Consider the following 21,157-nt stretch of genomic DNA (forward strand, 5'->3'; position numbering starts at 1 on the left):
GTATTCAATGCAAAATAGTATAATCTTAAATATCTGTAATAATTTCAGGGGGGGAAGTGAGCAAGAATAAAGACCACCACCCCCCAGACTGCAGTTCTTCCATTTCAAACTGCATGAGCATGTGTATCATTTCCTTTTATGTACAAATAGCATAAATGAGGCTTTCCTATATTGTTACTAATTTGCACTTTCATTTCAAGGGAAATACATTTTATGCACAAATTGTTTTGATACATCTTGTATACTTCTGCATGACAGAAATAAAAGTAAAAATACATTAAGTCATAAACATCTTTTGTTCTGTAACAGTTATTAGGTTGCCCAGTGAAAATGACTCCTTTAATATCCTGTTTTACTTCCTGTACTTTAATAAATATCAACAAAGTCACTCTACTTGTTGATTAAAGGCATAGATCACAATCTTGTGATTCACAGTTTCTGGAGAGTCTCATATAGATCTCCTTTTTGGCAGTTTCATAGTACTGGTTCTTTGCCTTTTCCAAATGAATTGCAGAGAGGGCTTACCGTACAAAGCATTGCTACTTAGCTCCTTGGCGCATACAACAAGTAGATACAAAAGGTAGTACTGGCCAGTAATAGAAACATAAACAAGAGAGTCAATTGCTGGAACCAGACGCAACTATCAATCTGTTCTCGGAGTCTTTTATTAGCTTGCAATAACTGTGTTAGCTGGAAAGGGGGGGGAGTAAACAATAAATAAATAAATCACACAATTTTAATGCCTAACACGTATTTTATCAGTTAGCTGAAAATATGCCTATGTTCTACTATATAAGTAAGGCATGCTATGTGCTAGCCATACATTCAACATATACCAAGCTCATAGTACTTTCTTTATCACTATTACTGCTCCTCACATTAGATACTGTGGCCACTACATGGCCTAATGGCCAGTTACATAATTCTGTAAAAATTGTTCTATAAAAAAATACTTCATTTCTTTCTGTCCTGAATTCCCCACTATCTATTGCTTTTTAAAGAGCAGCTCCTTATAATACAGCAACAGTCACCCTGGAGGAGAGTCTCCAACCTTCAGTTCTTCAGGTTTTCAAGGACACTAAAGGCTACAGGAGGAAGGAGGATATTGAAAGCCCCCAATGCACTGCACATTCCTACAGATCCAGCTGGAAGCTATATATTAATATGCACAAGTGTTACCTGTACATGTAAATCTTCGTTCGTTTTTGCAGGAACATTGAAGGAATTTTCATTTATTGTTAAAGAAGAAGGTTTGCTGCTTTCCACAACATGACATCTTAACCTGGGACAAATAGAAACAGCAGAACAGTGAAATGTAGTACAATTGTAAGAGGACATAGTTATTTTTCTTTCTTTCTCCAAGCCTCTTTTGCTTCATAGATTCCATTCCCTGCTGGTATTTGTTTCATATGTTCAATGATGCAGCCTTTGTTTCTGCTTCCCTACCTTGCCCCTGCCCACCACAGTGACCAGCAAAGAGAAGATCATTGTCAATTATAACAGTGCTGGAGTCAAAAGGAAACCTAGCCATACTGCTGAGGAACCAGCAATCAGAAGAACAAGATTACCTGCACAAAACATAAGTGGTAATGGTTTGGGAAGCTTGCATAAGCACTGACTAGCTACTACAGCGCTACGTGCTAGGGAGAACACAATCTGAAAGGGAGTGATGAGAACACTATTTTGGAGACTGGCTCTCATCTTTGGCTGTGCACATGTACTAGATTTGAAAGGGAAAGGAAGGGGGCTTGGAAGGGCAATAGATAATTCTGGCTGGATCTAGACACATCAAAGAAGCATTTCAGTTTAAAGCTTTGTAAATTTAAACAGGGAAAACAGGTAGAGAAAAACGGGACTCCACGTCGCCATCAGGTGGCACATTGTTACATAACACATATAAATCGCTTTTTCTTTACCAGTCTAGGTGAGTCCTCTCTCTTATTTTTTTTGTGTGTGGTAAAGCTTGCCATGCATGTTCTGCAGCTGGTCACACATGCTGCATTACTCTTCTCCCAGTAGCTTTTTCTGTTTTTCATGTTTAAAAGCTGCTCTGTACTCTAGAACAGGCAGTTAGTTACTGGCAACTTTCCTCTTTCTTCTTAAATCATTTTTACATATATACCATACTTGTAATTATAAACACCAGCAGTAAATATTTCAAAGAGCTGTATCTGTGCAACTCCTAAGGAAGGAACTAACAAGTCGTTCTTTATTTTATACCATGCCTATCAAGGGTGCATCTCTGGCAAATTTCACCTACCAAGATACTAAGCAATATGGAACACTTGTTTTCAGTTGCATAGGCAGCTCAATATGTCCCCCAAAACAACGTGAAATGCTTACCTATGTTCCATCACTTTGTTTCTTGGAACTTCCTTCCAAAACTGACCCAGTTCTTGTGTTCCTGTTCCAGAACACTGCTCCATTTCTGCTGCCATAATCAAGAAACGATCTTGCAGGGAAGCTGCACAACCTGTTTAATCAACATGACAATTTTACTTCCTTTGGATTTAGGCAGTATTTCAAAAGTTTATACACTACGAGCAAAAAAACCCACACCCTTGACTATATCTACATATACAAAAAGCTAGTTTGTTACTGAAGATATGCAATAATTAGAAGCACTGAACAAAATTTGCCAATTCACAAAAGAGTTATGAAAGAGTATAAGATAAATTCAGAGATTAAAATGTAAAACTATAAAGGCTGTACCTGCAAGAAAGCCACTTCCTGTCATCCTTCTGAAATCATGAAAGTCCCTCAAATGGGGCTTCCATGACTACAAATTTCACCCCTTCATAATTATAGGTGCCCCTCTTAATCTCAATCTACAAGGTACCCCTTGTAATTCGCAGACTTTATCTACTCAGCAAATTTTATTTATTTTGGTCAAATGTGGGCAGGTGATAGGTTTTTTAAAAAAACAAAAACCAAAAAAATCCCCATAACAGTAGCAGAGAAAGGCAGAAAGAATCATTTCTCCAAAGTGGGATTCAGACTTTGTGTCTGAATTGTGTGTGAATTGGGCTGTTTTCCAAAGCATGAATGTGGATTCAAATTGTATCTTGTAACCGGTGTTCAGATCTCATAACAAGCCCTGGTGAACATAAGCTAATTGTAGGTTCATGAAAATCCCCAAACTGATTTACAGCAGATTCATGGGGCATATAAATAATTTGGGATTAATTTATTTTACCATATACCTATCACACAGCTGTCCTAAAATAAATTCTTCTAAAATCTAGTTGCTGTAGTTTTTCAAACACAGGTGGTATACATTCTAATAGTCTCTCTCTCTCCCCCTTTCCACCCCCCCCTCTCTCACACACACTTTTGAAAGAATACACTACCTTTTACTTATTCATCCAACATTAAATATGCAGCCCAATTCCAGAATAAATAAAAAATAATAATTAAATGTTAATAGGATCCAGCATATTTTGAATTTTTAAATTCTCTAGGGCAGGGCTCAATATAATGTTTACAATATATACACACACAAAAAGAATCAAATGATATATATATATATGAGATATCAACGTCAATCCAAGTGCTCTCCTAATCATTCTAGAAAATAACTCAAATATCTTTATGCTACATCAGTGATACTGCTACTTATTTGAAATGATGTCCCTGAATGTCAAAATTTTGATAAGCAAAAAATGGTCATTTAAATAGTACACAAGTTGAATCCGAGGCCTCTTTAACAGTATATTTATTTGTTAATCAGGGGTCCCCTTTACCTTTACAGCTAACTTTTTGCATATTTACAGGAAGCATGATAAACAATAGAATTTTTAGAAACAGGCTAGTAATGATAGAGGTTTATAAAGAGATTGAGCAATGAACTTTATTAGGGTTTGTTTTGTTCAAATTTTGGCTTATGGAATTCTACCTATAAGGGACTGCAAACAGGCTTAATCTCTCCACTACTGGGGATGAGTGAAAGGTTGCACTGGGAGATTTGGACTAGACAGCAGCAGTCATGAAATCTGAACAGTTATTTGGTTTCACTAATGCTTATGTTCTAGTACATATACATAGAATTCCAAGCTTGCTGTCAGTAATGTACATTACAGAACTTGTTTATTTCATTCATACAATAGTGTACAAGATTTTACTTACCTCCATGAAGAGATACTATTATATCTAGTGATGTGCCTGGTTCACAGCTGCTGTTACTTGGCTTCACTCTGTACTTGTCAGGAGCAGTTGTTCTAACCTAAACAAAGTAAAAGTATTAAATGCTACCAGTTTTCTTATTTAACAAGGTAGAGGACTAGATTCTGCTCACAACTTGGCAGCGGGACAAAAACTTGATTAGTATTCTCCATTTGTGTTATTTTGCTTCTGAACACTAATCTTCTATTTAACTTCAGCAAAATACCAAACTTTACTCTCCCAAGTGTGTGTGTGGGGGGGGGGGTATCAACAGGCTTGGGGGAAGCTCAAAGTCTGCAACGATGACTTGGCATGCACAGTGGCCACATAATGCACGCTCTCTCTCTCTCTCTCTCTCTCTCTGTGTGTGTGTGTGTTTGAGAGAGAGAGAGAGAGCGCTTGCAATAGCACAAAGAGGGAAGTATAGGATGCAAAATCAGCAGGAGTCTTGAGAACCTTCTGCATGTTTACTCAACAGGAATATAAGCGTGCCAGACAGTAACCCTGAACAAGAACACTTCACACTAACCTTTGGTACCACTTATCAATAACCAATAACCAATGATAATACCCAATTCTTCTTAAATGTAATCTAAGCAATCACTGTAATGAATTATGTAAATTAAGCCAAAGATAACAATATACTCTTCTGCTCTCAACTCACTGTACTGCTAATTCTTCATTAGGACACCACAAGTTCTAGTATAATGGGAGAGTAAGATCTCCTCTCACTCTTTCCATGTAAGTTTTACACACGTTTCCACATTAGCTTTATAAACTGCATATCATGTTCTTCCTTGGGGTATCTTTCCTGAAACTTCACTGCTATTATCTGGCATTTCACTGCAATATTAAAGTGACAAACATGAGATCCAGTTATACAGTATAATATAAAAAATATATAGTTACTCCACCTTTAAGACCATTTATCTGGTCCTGGTTTGACAGTTTTGTCATAGAAAGTTATGGACACCTTCTGAAAACCATTTCATCAGCTATTATGGTTACTATTCAGTCAGGTTAATCACCACATAAACACAGTATTTACCTTATTATTATTTTTTATAAAATTTTTATTGGTTTTTCAACATATAATATAAGACAATACAAGCAACAAACACTGACAAACAAACATATAAACATGTATAGTTTCATATATTTTTTTCGTGTACCCAATTTCAAGGACTTCCCCATGCCTCCCTTTTCTGCATCCCTGTTTTAAACTTTTTTTCAGCAACCCCTGGTCTAAATTACTTATAAATTCCTTTCTTTAACCCTTTTCTTTCCTCTTGTCCGATCACAGTATTTACCTTAAATGCCACTGTATTTTTGGTCACATTTGTGAGAACGATCAAGCATTTCTTCTCTCCAGTTTCTTTGGACCCAAAATGCAGTTCTTCTGCTGGACTAATGAAAAATCACAAATATGTATTAAAGTATTTGCATTAAAGGTTTACAAACTTCATTCATTCTCTTAAAAATCAAGTTTGTGCTTATTTAGAACACTATCTCTCAGTTAACAGGCTCTAACCCAATCCTTCAACGTACACTGCTAAATGTCAAATACTTTTAACAGTCCTTTCAGTGAAATTTTCACTTGAAAAGCAATTCATACTTCTATTTTACTCATCATATCCAGGAGTCATTTTGTGTTCAAAGTTTTAAGAAATACGTGTTTGGGAAAATACACATGTATTTTAACAAAGTATTATGAAGCATCAACAAGCCAAGGGCAAAACAACTGTTTGTCATGTTTTGGGGTAAGTAATATATATATATGTATATATTTATGTGTAGTGTTACCTGACATGAAATCACATCACTAGTCCATCTAGCTCAGTACTGTCTACTCTGAACGGCAGCAACTCTCCAAACGCTTTCACAGCCCTACTACCGGATATAATTTTTAAATGGAAGACGGGCGAGACAGAATCTGGCTCTTGCGTATGAAAATTGTGAGCTGCAACACTTACGGCCAGCAGGAGCTTCCAAATAGCTGTATCAGTTCAACATTTTAAGAAAAAGCGAAAGTGTTTTACACATGCTGAGGCAAAGTCTGCTCTTACTATTTTATTTTGTAGCAAAAATATATGCACTTTTAACACTCAACTCAGTACCTGGGACCCAAAGAGCTATTTTGCATGCACTGAAGGCATGCAAGCAGTAGATTTGCATTCTGTAACACAACTGCTTTCTAAGCTTTCCTCATCTTTAAAAGAGGTTTGACACATAGCTTAGGGGACTGCTGCTAGAGAAACACAAGCCCAAGGCTTGGTGCACAGAACCAGTCAGGTGGCTCTTTGGATCCCAACAAATAGGCATTGCAATAATGAATTATGCACACCATCTTATCTGTATAACAACACTCACAATGCAAAATGAAATTTAAAATGTGGGAATATATTTTCCCCAAATTATGACGTTAGATCTGGAAAAAATGTTAGAACATTTCATCTTTATTATAATCTCTATTCCCCCTCTCCCATACCCAGAAACACATTATGAACCTACAGACACCTAAGTCAATGAGGTTACTAGCCTGCTGGTAACGGTATGGCTGAAAAGGTATGGAAAACTGCACTTCTACGCCAGGTGAAGATGAAGGGGTTTCACTCCTCCAGCAGTCTGCTTGGTTTCAGAGTGCTGTATTACTCCTCTACCAACCTGCTCACCTGCCACAATGAATTTCATACACTTGCTTGCCTATAGTATATGGAATTCCTGACTGCAATGTTGATGTATGTATATCAAATGCTTGGGTGATATACATGACATAACTAGGCTGAAATAATGAAATAATCCTTTCTTTTCTGGAAGACAAGTGGAAGTGATGAACTTATCAATCATTCATTTATAATCACATGAAGAATTTATTTTAGTGACAAAATCAAATGCTAGAAGTTCTGAATTATGTTTCTTAGGTTGGAATGTTCCTAGGCCATATTAGAAGTTTGTGTTCCAAAATTATCTTCAATTACCTGCTCAGAAACCTATGTGGTACAAACTTCAGATGTAATCAACATCACAATAATGCAACTGCTACAGATTTTCCCCTGCACACCCAAAATCTAGATTGATACCAGATTTGTATAAACAAAAACTTTAATTCAAATTTCTAATGAAACAGTCACATTTTCAAATGCTTTCAAATTCTTACGGCACATCAGGATATTTTCTACATATTTTATGTTACAGCTTATGTAAAAGTAAACATCTACACTTCAACAGGTGTTACAGTTCAATTTACAGAATTTTCTGCACTATACAAATTAACAAAGTAATAATTAAAATCAGAGCAATTTTGTAGATATTTTTCTCCACTTAAGGTACAGTATTTGACTCCCACACTATAACTACCTAACACTAACTGACTACACAATAGGATACTGCTGTGAGGGGTGGAGAAAAGCAGCTATAATACACTCATAAAATGTGTATCCATCACAACATATTCCAAATTCATCAGAAATCCAGGTGTCTGAACTTCTTTGCCAAAAGTACCCTGACTTCATCAACACCACCGTGTCCTTCGTAAAGAAACATGCGCTTCAGAGAAGACCTCTGAATTAGATGTGAAACAATTCTTAAAATATCAAATATATTTCCTTTCACATTCAAGTAATTTTCAAGACACAGAACAGCAATATTACAATATGGAAAGAACTACATTTTTAATGAAATTATTACTAATACCTGATGTGCAATAAAGGTCCTTTAAAAGTGGTTAGTGCTTTCTTTGCATTTTTTGTTTTGGAATCTTGTTTTTCACACTCTTCTGCTTTTGGAGTTTGTTCTGCAAAATTTGCCTAGGGAAACAGAAACAAGGAACACTTTTCAGGAATCAATTATATTTTACAGTTTAAGATTAAGATGCCTTGGTGTGTCTGAGGTTTCCTAGTCTTCCTCCAATTTTCTGCCCCACTCCATCACAACATTTATCAGAAATCCAAGCACAATTTTCAGCTATACAAATTAAACAATATTGTTTACATGTGTATTATTCCAACATATTGATGAACTTGGGGAATGGCATTTTGGCTGTTTCTGTTAGCTCTCATCTGACAGAAGATAATCATGTGGTGATTGATAATAGTCAGACAGATGGTCCGACTATTCATAACTCTGGAAGATAAGAGTGATCTGGGAGCAACCTCAAAGGCCGTTTTCTGCTGTCTATGCCTGGCAGCTTAAACAAGAGTTAAAATGAGCTGGCAAGCTGAGAAACTGACATTGTGCCCATTCTGCACCTTTCATAGTTAGAAAGATCCACCCCCTCTCAAACACTACTGGGACAAGCAAAACCAGAACTTAGAGAAATCCCTCTATTGGCTGGTGAAAATTTAATCTGAAAATTTCTAAGTTACTGTTGTTAAGAACACAAAGGAAAACTAGTCGTTAAAGTGTCTAAGGCAGAGCAAAAAGCTTAATTTATGGTTAGCAATAAACATTAAACCGATGAGGGAATCCCCTGTATGAAAAATCTTTAACTCCTTTTCTGTTTCTTGCCACTAAAGAAATGAAAGTACATCAGCCATTACTCCAGCTGCAGGGAAGAATTTATTGTGAGAGATCATATCCATAGCCTGCCTTAAGGTGGAAATATTAAGGTAGACTGAGTTGCTAATAATATCCAAAACATCACAAGCATCCAGTATGGCAAAAGTGCATCTGGATTTCCCAATGACTCTTGGTATTGTTCCACAGTTGATATCTAAAAATGATAGGATGGATGTTTGATAAAATGGGGAAAGAAAATGAATCAGAGATATGAAATGGAAATGGAAAATACCTAGAGACTTCAGACCAAATCAATGAAAAGTTGGCAGGACTGAATAATGAAGTAATTATATTGAAGACATGGAATGAATTGTCTTAACCTTTTTTTCTTTTTTTATGTAACTGGCAGTTGGAAAACTGGTCTGGGTCTGGTCAGTGCCTGAGCAACTGACCACCTGGGATTCACATGTACACTTCCTTTGGGGTCTATGACAGAATGAAAGTGGGATATTAATGTAAGAACATGAATAAATAAATGCAAGGAGTGTGATGGAATATAGTGCATGCTTTCAAAACTGTAAGAGCATTCAGGTAACTATAATGCCCAAAACTTGAAAGGAACATCTAACAGAAAAAACTATGTATATTTAACTCTCCATAGTAACCCCTACACAGTACTTTTTAAAAAGTGAACATAGATGTTACTTGTAACTGCAGTACAGTAGATCCAAATGTGTTACTTTCAACATGCACTCTCAAATAAATAAGGTGCCCAAATTACTGAGACAAAATATTATCAAGGCAGTACCATGTCACATGGACACCACTTTAGTTGCCAAACCAAGGGTTAAATGAGACATCTCTGATAGTACTTAGCACTTTAGGGAGAAAAAAAAGGCTAAAAGTAAGTAAGTAGGAACAACTCCAACTTATATAGATCCTCTGTGCAGGACCAAAACTACTCTAATGCAGACATTCCAAGCTCAGATATAGACAAACGCACAAGAAAAGAAAATTCACCACTCAAAAATTTAAAGCATGCAAATTTTGCTGAGCGAGTATGCTTCACAAAGTAACTCCAGTTCTCATATAAGGTAAAATAAGGAAAGTGTGAGTTTGTGTGTGAAGTGTCTCCTCTAGGCAAAGTCTCCTGGTATCTCAGAAGGATTGCTTAGGATTCCTGGATAACTGGTGCATAATGTTAACAGCTAAGCAACACATTCACAGGCACAGAATTAAGGTTCTGGGAAGGATCATCTTGGGAAAAAAAGACAAGTAGGGTGCCGCAGGGTTCTTTCCCAAACCTGTTGTTCAACATCTTTATAAACAACTTGAACAAAGGAATTGAGAGGATACTTATCAAATCTGCAGATGACATCAAACTGGGAGGGGTAGCCAATGCCGATGAAGGCAGAATTTGGTTTCAAAATTACCTTAACAGATTATAGAGAACTGGGCCCAAACTAACAAAAGAAATTTCAATAGGGACAAATGTCAGATTCTACACCTAATAATAGTACCACACTATTCTGTAATAGTACCACACTATTCTGCCTTGGACAGATCACACCTAAATACTGTGTCCGGTTCTGGGAACCACAATTTAAGGAGGATATTGATGAGCTGGAATGGGTGCAAAGGCGGATGACCAAGACGATAAAGGGTTTGGAAATCAAACCTTACGAGGAACGGTTGAGGGAACTAGGTATGTTTAGCCTGGATAAGAGGAGACTGAGAGGAGATATGATCGTGATCGTCAAATATCTAAACTGTGTAAATCTAAATTGTGTTTTAATTTGTTGGACACCACTCAGAGTGTCTGGGGTAACCAAGTCAGATGGGCAGCATATAATTTTTTTAATATTGTTGTTAATGTTGTTGTTATTACTAACAGCTGTCACATGAAAGATGGTGGAAACTTTGTTTTCTCCTGCTCCAGAAGGTAGTAGGGCTTCAAGTTACAATAAGTGAGATACTAAGAACTTTCTGATAGTAAGAGCTGTTCGACAGTGGAGCAGTCTCCCTCAGGAGCTGGTTTTTAAGCAGAGGTTGGATCACCATCTGTCAGGAATGCTGTAGTTGAGATTTCAGCATTGCAGGGGGGTGGACTAGATTACCCTCAGAGTCCCTTCCAACTCTACAATTCTATGATTTTCTGGGCTGGTTTCTTGATCCTGACAGCAAGAACATAATAACCAACCAATGACACTTTAGGCTTTATTCACTGCACTAGTTTAACATTGAATGCTTGGAGGGTTGCCATAAAATACTTGTTTGTATCATTCTTTCCTATGTAACCTTCAGTCCAGGGATACCTTTTTTGAATTAAGTGCTTGTTCTTCATTAGAATCTGGACTCTCCTTGTTATCTATGTCTGTTTCTTCTTTGGTTTCAACTTCATCTTCACCAGTCATGGGTCCATTTTCACACAATGGAGTTTGAAAATCATCATCAACCAATGGAGGATAACTATACTTGAAGGTATCCTGTAATACAAAGATGTTAGTGTGTTATGGAGATGGTGGTGAAAGATAAACATAATCACCAAATCATTCTTTGGTCCTTTTGGTTTTATCTGTGCATTCTAAGCAGAAGAAAACATCAAGAACTATATTGCTACATTTAGTGTTTAAGGAAATTACGTAAGAATATAAGCAAACCCAAGCATTAGTGTATCATTGGGTATACAACCTGGTTAATGCCCAGTTAATCTGCATTAATTCAGCAATTCTGTTATCTCACAAATCTTACTAATGGATGGGAAATGGTGTTCAGACCGCGTTTCCAGCATTTTCTGCGCAGGATGCCTTTTAACAAATTATGGTTGATGTTTAATGGAATTAAAATATCTAAAACTCAAGTTACAACCCAAAGCAGGAATATGATTAATGTGAATATCAGAAGACTGCATGATAGCTTCCACTGCTGAGTGATAAGTCATTATTCACTTTAATGACAGCCTGAAAGTCTGCCCACCCAGCAAGCAGAAGGTCTCAAAGATGACACCACAGACTGGATTGAAAGCCCTAGTAGGCTTAATCCATCTGAGAAGCCAAAAAAAATAATCCCTGCTCTAGAACAATACTACTGCTACTCTGGAAGCAGGTGGCTTGATGACTGTGAAGACTACAGAATTAAAAACAGTAATTATTTATATGCTGAATTGCAACTTCACAGTCCCCAAAGAGGGTCATAATTACAAGACAGAAAACCAATCAAAACAATCATAGTACACAGAAAAAGACCATTGGAAAAATAGCTAAAAGCAGAAATTAGTAACAAAACAGTAGAACACAAATTTATCATTAAAAACAAATGTATTATAATTGTTTACTTAATTCCAAAACTGTGTACAGTCTATATATTTATTATACTTTCCCTTCACAACATAATAAAAACATTAAGTTCAGCAGCAATATACTTACAGTTCCACCCATATAGGGTGGAAGATATTCAGCACTGATATACTCCTGGATTTCATTCTTATTAGTCAACTTCAGCAAACCCACTGCTTCCGGACCCAGCCAACTTTTCACAATTTTAAAAGCAGCTGGGTAAGAAAAGGGAAGATAGTTTGAAAAGAGTTCTACTATTTTGTTTACACAGACCACAATCACAACTTACTTCCCATTAGTTTTGTTAGTAAATATTGGAAGCAAATATATTTTAGATGGTATTTGATAGCTAATTTTTTTTTAAAGCTGTCATTGCCTTCCCTGAATGTTTGGGACAGGTAAAAATAAGACACAAGATACACTGTACAAAAACATTAGAATCATATAAAAATTCCCCTGTCAACAATAATAAGGGATTTGCATAAAATATAACTTTGAATAACAATCCTTCCAGATAAGACAAGTTAAAATTTTAACTTACCATTCATTATCCAGGGCAGTTCAAAGATCACAATTTTTGCTGCATGAACAATAGAAGAGGGTTTTTGTGGTTAATATAGCATTTTAGCACTGTCAAATTTCCTATGAAATGAAAATACTTTATTTGTTGTCCTGTTAAACTCCCCTCTTCATTTTCTTCACTACATAAATTAGCAATTCTGAATGTGTAATTTAAATACATTATTCAGTGGAAAATAGGCCAGAGTTTAGATTTCTTGGTGTGGGAGTCACCTTAGGTATAAGCAAAATAACTGAAAATTTATCATCGATACATTAGTCTGTAAAGGGATATAAAAGTAAATTATAAAGATATGAGCTGTTATTATAAAGATAACAGCTGTATTTGAGAAATCAAACACAAAAGCTAATAAAAACATTTAAAATAAAATGGAGTAATCAAAACTTTGAAAGACTACATTGAAAGCCCAATCCTATCTGTGTCTGCTCCCAGGTTAATTGGCTGAAGTCTAAAGAAAAAAATAAATGGTAAATGCATCTTTTCACTCACAGGTGTGCTGCCTGCCCACCGCTACCCCTGGCTGCCTTTCCCTAGATTCAACTGTACTCCCTGGAGTGGCTTTTCAGGATACCAGAAACTATATTGGGAAGGGGGACAGGAAAAGCCCCAGTGTACCCAGTTCATTCTTTACTTCCTAGTATGATTTACCTAATACTTATAGAAATACTTTAAAAAATATTTATGAGGGGGACAATTACAAAACTCAATTCAATAGCTGCTCTGTGAAAGGCCTTGTTAATTAATTGAGTATTAGACTGTCTGAAGTAATTGGATAGTGAAACCTCCCAATTGTGACAAATTGTGAAAAGAACTATACTGTGAACATGGCAGTTGTGAAGAATTATTTTCTGCTGCTATAAAAAAGAAGTGCCACTTATATCCTAGGATCAATCTATTTTATGCCTACTGTAATCCATTTTGCAGACAAAATATTTAGGCAGGGGCAGGGAGAAAAACAGCATGAGGCACGAATCCACTGAACATCTCAAAATATACCTCAGATTTCTATGAATTCTTCACACTACCACTTTGTTTCCAAACTTCCATTTTCAGGAACCAGCTTGTACTATGGTTGATACTACCCTCAGATTTGAGAAACTCTTGTTTTTCATTTATTTTCTAAATCTATCGTATAATATAAATGCTATTATCATACTTACTGAGGTAATTAGGGTAATAAACTTTAAAGCAGTTGATGATGTATCGGACAAAATCCATATCCTAAAATAAAGATGTATTACCAATTAACAAAAGATTAAACTCTACTTATAGATTTCAGAAAACGTCAAGAAAGTTCTGTTCAACAGTTCCAGTGCTGAAGGTGCTTCAACGTTTTTAATTTTAGAATATCTCACCTTATTCAAAAATACAGTGGTACCTCGGTTTAAGAACAGTCCGGTTTAAGAATGATTTGGTTTACAAACTCTGCAAAACCGGAAATAGTGTCTTGGTTTGAGAACTTTGCCTCCGTCTAAGAACGGAATCCGACTGGTGGAAGGGCACCGGCAGCGGGAAGCCTCATTAGGGAAAGTGCACCTCGGTTTAAGAACGGTTTTGGTTTAAGAACAGACTTCCAAAACGGATTAAGTTCGTAAACTGAGGTACCACTGTATATCAAGCTGATTCTGAAGTAACCCTATAAAATATATGCAAACTGGCTTGGAGCAACACATACAGGCCAGTTTAAAGGGTTACTTTATGCATATAGGCCTGACAAATACTTCTGTGAGATGGTATCATCTGTGGTGAGACAGCGTAAGAAAATCCAGGCTAAATCTTATATGTGGTATCAGGAAGCATCTGGCAGTCTTAACAAGGTTTACATGGATAAAAGACGTCAAGGCCTTTATTTTTAATGGTTAAGAGTTCTGAGACTGTTGAAAGAACAGGCCCTAAAACCTATAAAAATTAGTGGAACTTTGTTGCAAAACAGAATGTATGATTGCAGCACTTTCTACTGCTAATTAAGTAAATAGTAGACTCAGCATAGTTCTTATTAAACAGCTGGCTTTGGCTGTGATTCATAAACAAGTCAATCCAGACCAGTTAGATTTATGCTGAAAGGCAAATAATTTAAATCTAAGTACTCCATTATAAAAGGCTTCATAAAGGCAGTACAGTGCTACCTCTGGATGCGAATGGGATCCGTTCCGGAGCCCCGTTCACATCCAGAAGCGAACGCAACCTGTGTCTGCGTGGGTCGCGATTTGCTGCTTCCGCGCATGACGTCATTTTGACCCTCTGCGCATGCAGTGAAACCCGGAAGTAACATGCTCTATTACTTCCGGGTCGCCGCAGCGCGCAACCCGAAAATACTTATCCCAAAGCTACTTCAACCCGAGGTATGACTGTATATAACTTTCCAACTGGAAATGTTTTGTTTAAGACACATCAACAGGAAAACAGTAATATGCATACTTACTATGTTACTAATTCCAGTTTCAGCCATGTCAAATACCACTGTCAAAGGCTTTCCGTGTTCTCTTCTGGCATAGCGTTCCAACCAAAAGGCTACTAGCTTCTTCTTTTCAAATTGAGTTTTAGAATCTTTTACATGAAGTTTCACCCTGAACCAAACTAATGGAGTGGGGTGGGAGAAACACAAATAAACATGCATGTTTGCCTAATAGCTACTTATGACACAACCCAGACACTTGATGCTGCCCCATGGGGCTTTAGCAGAGAAGTGAGGCAACCACCATATCCACAGCCCTGCCACATCTGTGAGAGTAGTAGATAGAGGGGGCGGGGGCAAATTGATAAGGCAGCCTTCAAATGGCATAGCAATCAGGCTGAGAGGTGTGTTCCAATGGAATGCTGCTTCAAAGCTTCAACCTACACACATAAAAGATGCAGGCCAGCAGGACTAAGCAAAGCATCACCTCTAAACAATTCAACTCACCCCCTCCCACGGGTTGGATTATGCCCTTATTCTTGAACTTTTTATCTCCTAAGGAGATATTCTTATTTTCTAAGGTACACACATTTTTATTTATCATGAATTAGTTATAATACAGCTTTGTTCACTGCATTTAATTTCAAAGCCCTGGAAGATTTTTTTAAAATGACAGAAGAAAGACATTATAAAGAAAAATGTGAATCTATATTTTTGCCTCCTCCTACATGCTCTAAAGCATGAATGCAAGATATAAAACATGTCTTCATGTTGAGCGAGTCCTTTTAGGATGGGATTTTAAAATCCACTTATATATGGTTTGCCCAAATATAATTTTCTTAACGAAACAAAGATAATCTACTGTAAAATCATATACATGTCTACTCAGAAGCGAGCCCCATGGAGAAGAATAGGGCTACGGACCTAAGAGAACAATCTAGTGAGGTAGTTGAGCTGAATTTTTTTTAAACCTGGCAACCAATGTGCCCCTTTGGTTTCAGTACATGGACAGGGGAACCTCCTAGTTTGGTTAGACTAGAGTATACACTTCCAGTTAACAATAAATAAATTACTTCTGGTAGATGAGCCACCATAGCTGCTAGAGGACCATGAACTGTGTGTCCTGAGCGTTTTAGACTCATCTACCCATGTACTATCTGAAATCTAAGGGGTGCATTGGTTGCCAGATGTGAAATAGATCACCATTATTTCCAGCTATCTTACCCCACTAATCTTTGTCCCATTCAATAAAGACACATTTATTTATTCCAATGGAATTGGGTTGCACCATCAGATGCCTTCCTAAGGCATCCACTATGTTGAAAAATTGAAACCACCAAAGGTTTTCTTCAAAAGGTGGAAGAATTAGCAATCAGTGTACAAAATCAGTCAAATTTCAAGAAGCTATACTGAGGAAGAGGAAAGACACATAAGCACTTTTGAACAGAATATGCTTGAGCATAGTTAGTTTCATGTGATACTGAAGATGTGTCTCCTAAAACGAAGGGCTAATGAAGTAAATGTTTACACCCTGCATGCCTTCATTAAATACAAGACTGCCTAATAGCTACCTCCCTGTGATATGGCCTCAGTATTGTTTTATTACTTCTCAAATACAGATGCCAATAACCTGTTACTGTATATATTATCATAAAGTTTAGTTCTCTTCACTCTGAAACCATAATTACATTTGCATTACTTGTAAATGAGTAAGCAGATGAACAGGCAGACTTACAGATTTTATAGCCTTCCTTATCATAACCATGTAGGTAAATGGCACCAGGTTCAAAGAACCGCTTTGGAAGTGAAGATTCTGTCAAGTCTACAGAAAAGCAAGATTTTTATAAGCACATATAAGTATACTATAACAAAATCCTGAAGTTCTAAAGCAAGACTTGGGGGTGGGGCAGTTATTTATTTCAACCGAAACACAGCATTATAACTCCAACATAGCATATTGTATTGATTATCCTGTAATAGGGAACGGCAGTGTTCTAAGACAAGTTATTGAAGCCTGGAAAAGAGTTAGGGGTAATATTTAATTTAAAGCATTTTAGGGAACCTCTTCTCACTTATGACAGAGTAGGAACCCCCGATAGACTGAACACACAAGGGCAGCACCAATAAACTGTCAGACCAAGAATAAATATTTTGGTTCCTGGATGCTGTATGAAGACTGCCCTTGTCAGTGAATAAATCATTGTTGTACAGATAGAAATAGCAAAATAATCCCATGAAGTTATGAAAAACAACTAAACATCAAGCATTATTCTCAAGCAGAGAATTTGTCTGTGGAACAGTGTGTGCCCGCATAATTTAGGGCAGTAATATTTCTATATACTGTAGTTGACTTTGGAGGGATGCACACAATTGCATACATACTAATTAAACACCAGCTCTCCTTTGCTGCTATTTACTTGCAGTATTTTGTCAGTATAGAACGTAATGTCTTTACTCAAAGGCTGCTTTTGGGGTTTAACTATATTATTAACAACTCACCCTAGAAGTGCAGGGACAAAACTATCAAGTAGAGGTGCATGTGGAACAAGCAGCAATGCAGTTTGAAAAGCAACTGCTTTTACAATTAGATATCAAACATCTTACCATGAACTGCATACTCTTTTCTCCACTGAAAGCTTTCATCAATCATCTTTAATGCATCGTCCACATTATCTTCTCGCCATATCAGAAAATTATCAACCCAGGTATCATCTTGCTGTAGTCTCTCTGTATCTCTAGAATCATATTTATCTGTTTTTGCTGGTCAATAAAATAAGAATGGCATTAGAAAATATGACCGGATTTAAAAACTGACACATACATATGTTTCCTAACAGTTTGAGCAGGAATACTACAATTTTAAGAGAACGTGTTTGGATAATGAAGACATGTTATTTCTGCTTTATATATTTTATTTCCAAGTGTCTACAAAACATTAAAAATATATATGTTAGTATGTGCACCCTGCCTTTTGACAAGGCCCACAAGGCAACTGTGGCCTAGTAAGGTGTCAAACAAGTCACAGAAATGTTGGTAAATAGGCCTACCAGGCTGGAGACGGCTGCTATCAGGAGCTGTAGTATGGAGCATAGCCTCAATGACCAAGATAAACCAGGAAAAGTCATTAAAAGCTTGTTAAGTTTGCATTTGGTGCACCAAAAATGCTTACAGGTAGGGAAATGTCCTTAAAATGTAGCAGGATTGTGTAACTGGTTTGTGGATTTTTTTAAAAAAACACTAACTCAGAGCTTTCCAAACTTTTCATGTTGGCAACACACGTTTTAGACATGCATCATTTTACAACAAAAGTAATTCAGTTTACTAGCAAACCAGAGGTTAAACCATTTCCAGCCCCAGGAGGAGCACAGGGAGTGTTCATGCAACACACCTACACACTAAGGTGTTGTGACACACAGTTTGGAAAGCTCTGCACTAGCTCATGATCAGAAAAGGGAAGAATCTGAGAGGAGTGAGAAAAAGTGTTCCCTGACTAATGCATCTTTTGATTTCATTCACTGAGCAATGCACACAGCATCAGAAGTTCACACAACTATAATAATAATTTTATTATTTATACCCCACCCATCTGGCTGGGTTTCCCCAGCCACTCGGGGCGGCTCCCGACAGAACACTAAAACAGAATAAAACTTCAAATATTAAAAACTTCGCTAAACAGGGCTGCCTTCACATGTCTTCTAAAAGTCAGATAGTTGTTTACTTCCTTGACATCTGATGGAAGGGTATTCCACAAGGCAGGTGCCACTACTGAGAAGGCCCTCTGCCTGGTTCCCTGTAACTTCACTTGGAAAATCAGGACTTACTTCATAACAGCCCAGTCCTTCAAGTGTTTAGTCAGAAGAAGGTAGCTTTTATTTAGGCTACAAATTCCTAAGTATGTGATGGAAAGTCAAGGCTGATTCAGGCAGAAACAATGATGCATTAATGGGTAGGATCACCACAGTGAAGAATATATTGAACTGGGTGTGTTTATTAGGAAGACAACCAACATATACCTATTAACTAGTTTCATGGATTGCTAACAAATAAAAGCAAGCAAGTGCCAGAGGACAAATAAGAGAACATAGCCTTTTTCATACTATCTGTGTGATAAATGTTCACTTCCCCTTTCAGACAGCCTGCACTGGAGTTTGCTCTGCAGCCATCAGTGGAAATGTGTCAAAATGACTGCTTATGATGGAGCAGTACACCCTGCCTTTTGACAAGGCCCACAAGAAAAGTATGATCATTTCAAAGTGTCAGACAAGCCATGGAAATTTTGGTAACTGGATCTACCAGGATGAGAAAGGGCAGCTATCAGGAGATCTGTAGAATGGCACATGTCCTCAATGACCAAGCCAAACCAGGAGAAATCACGAAAAGTTATGATGAGAAGTCAAGGCTCTTCATAAGAAGTGCCAAGAAACAAGCAGGATACAAAAAATTGCTTGTCATTACATACTACATGGGATCGTTGATACAAACCCAATGTTTCGTATCTTTAATGCATATCATGTTGCCCTACTATTACAAGTCCCGTACTAAAAATGGAATACATCCAACAGTAGTTAATGCTCATCAGCCCCAGGGCAAGGTGCAAAGGTACATGACAAAGAAACCTTGTGGTAGTTACATAGGGCTGGCTTGGTTAGGAAAACTGGGAATTCCATGTATACTACTGAGGTGTTAAATAAAATAGATGAATGATTGACACTGGCAGACAAGGAAACTCCTTTTAGAGGCATCTAAGTCTGGTAAACAACTGGTAACCTAGTAAGCAAAATGTGAAGGTTAACTAGAGGCGGCCATATAAAATCGTAGCATTTCACTCAAGCTGTTTGTCCCTTGATGTCCAAACATTCCAAGTACAAAAGATCCTCTTTTTTTAACCCGGTAAAACGTATTTGGCCTACAATGGGCTACTGGGCTTAAAAGCCTGTATTTGCCATGTCAGGAACACTGCAGGTGTGGGATACAAATGAAATGCTTGGGAAGTGCACCAACCTTGTAGATATTCTGCCTCAAAGCGCCTTCTGGTTTCACTTATTAATGGAGCCCTGGTGTCCTGCTGGAAAGGGAAAGGAGCACAGAAAAGATGCCATTTTCACAAACTTCTACAGAACAGGGCCCTCCTTAAAGTGATAGTTTGCCTCCTTAAGTTGCGGCAGAGCATCTGCCTTATTTCCAGGGTCAGAGAATGTTGTCAAGTGATGGCCAAACATCAGAAGTCGAAAACCAAGGACCCAAAACAATGATAAACTGGGGAGTTGTTGTGGAACTGTGCAGCCCAGACACATTAATTGACGTTATTGAGGCCCTTACCAAGAGACTGAACCTAATAGGCACAATGTCGATTTTCATCTCTCTTAAAAAGTTTAAAAAAGGGGGAAGCCAAGGCACACCCAAGAAGGGCGTCTGCTGTGCCACAAGCAGGGCCACCTGAGGAAGACTCCCCACCTGTGAAGGAGTTGGGCTGGGGGATATTCGTGCGGCTTTTTCGGCGCCCCACAGGCTCTACCTCAAATCCCCTCAACCCAGTCACCTCAACTTTACCGACCTAGCAGCAAAAAAATAAAGTAAAATAAACCCAACAGCCATTATTTTCTTGGACCAACCGTCCCCTCCCGCGGTTCTGCCCCGACAGACCCACCGCCTCAGCCCGGCGGATAGTCATGTAAACGGGCCGAGAATTCCCCCCTCCGCGTTCTCTTGACTACTCACATCCGCCATGGTCCTGCCCGCACCAGACTAGAAGTAGAAGCAGCAGCAGCAGCAGCAGCGACTTGAGGGGAAACGGGCGAGACCAAGAGTGCGGGTGGGTAAGGGGTGGGCGGAGGCGCCGGGGAAAAGGAGCGCGTGACACAAGGCTGAGGTAAGGAACCGACACCAGCCGACGCCGCGCGTGCGCGCGCAGATCCACACAAACGCGCGCGCCGGCCTCAACTGCTAACAAAGTCCCCGCCCTTTCTCTCAGCCACCTACCAACCAGGCCAGCTCTCGTTCAACAAAAACAAGCAAATCATACGTAGCGCACGCGCGCGCGCAGACGCGAAACCACAACCTCCCACTTCCTCCCCCCTCCCAACCCCTCTCTCTCTCTCTCTCTCTCTCTCTCTCTCTCTCTCTCTCTCTGGAAGCCACGCCCATTCATTTCCTGGCGTGATTCCGTCCAATCCTACCGCGCGCGGCCTT

At 38.1% G+C, this 21,157-nt stretch overlaps 1 protein-coding gene across 2 annotated transcripts; it reads right to left on the minus strand.

The window, feature by feature from the left end:
• Positions 1-277: 277 nt before the first annotated feature.
• Positions 278-20,969, minus strand: MOSPD2 (motile sperm domain containing 2). 2 transcript variants are annotated; one of them, XM_053387206.1, is made up of 15 exons: positions 20,687-20,969; positions 19,970-20,030; positions 17,573-17,728; positions 16,704-16,790; positions 14,996-15,150; positions 13,734-13,794; positions 12,535-12,573; positions 12,084-12,208; positions 10,974-11,144; positions 7,855-7,967; positions 5,472-5,568; positions 4,126-4,222; positions 2,344-2,473; positions 1,180-1,282; positions 278-690 (listed from the first exon to the last, which is right to left on the minus strand). In XM_053387206.1, exons 1-15 carry the CDS (start codon positions 20,693-20,695, stop codon positions 544-546), a joined length of 1,551 nt encoding a protein of 516 aa, XP_053243181.1. In that variant the 5' UTR covers positions 20,696-20,969; the 3' UTR covers positions 278-543. The 2 variants fall into 2 exon arrangements, with proteins under 2 accessions (XP_053243181.1, XP_053243180.1); XM_053387205.1 differs by having other exon boundaries at positions 19,970-20,033.
• Between the last annotated feature and the right edge of the window lie 188 nt (positions 20,970-21,157).

Source organism: Podarcis raffonei, chromosome 4 (assembly GCF_027172205.1).
Source record: "Podarcis raffonei isolate rPodRaf1 chromosome 4, rPodRaf1.pri, whole genome shotgun sequence".
NCBI lineage: Eukaryota > Metazoa > Chordata > Lepidosauria > Squamata > Lacertidae > Podarcis > Podarcis raffonei.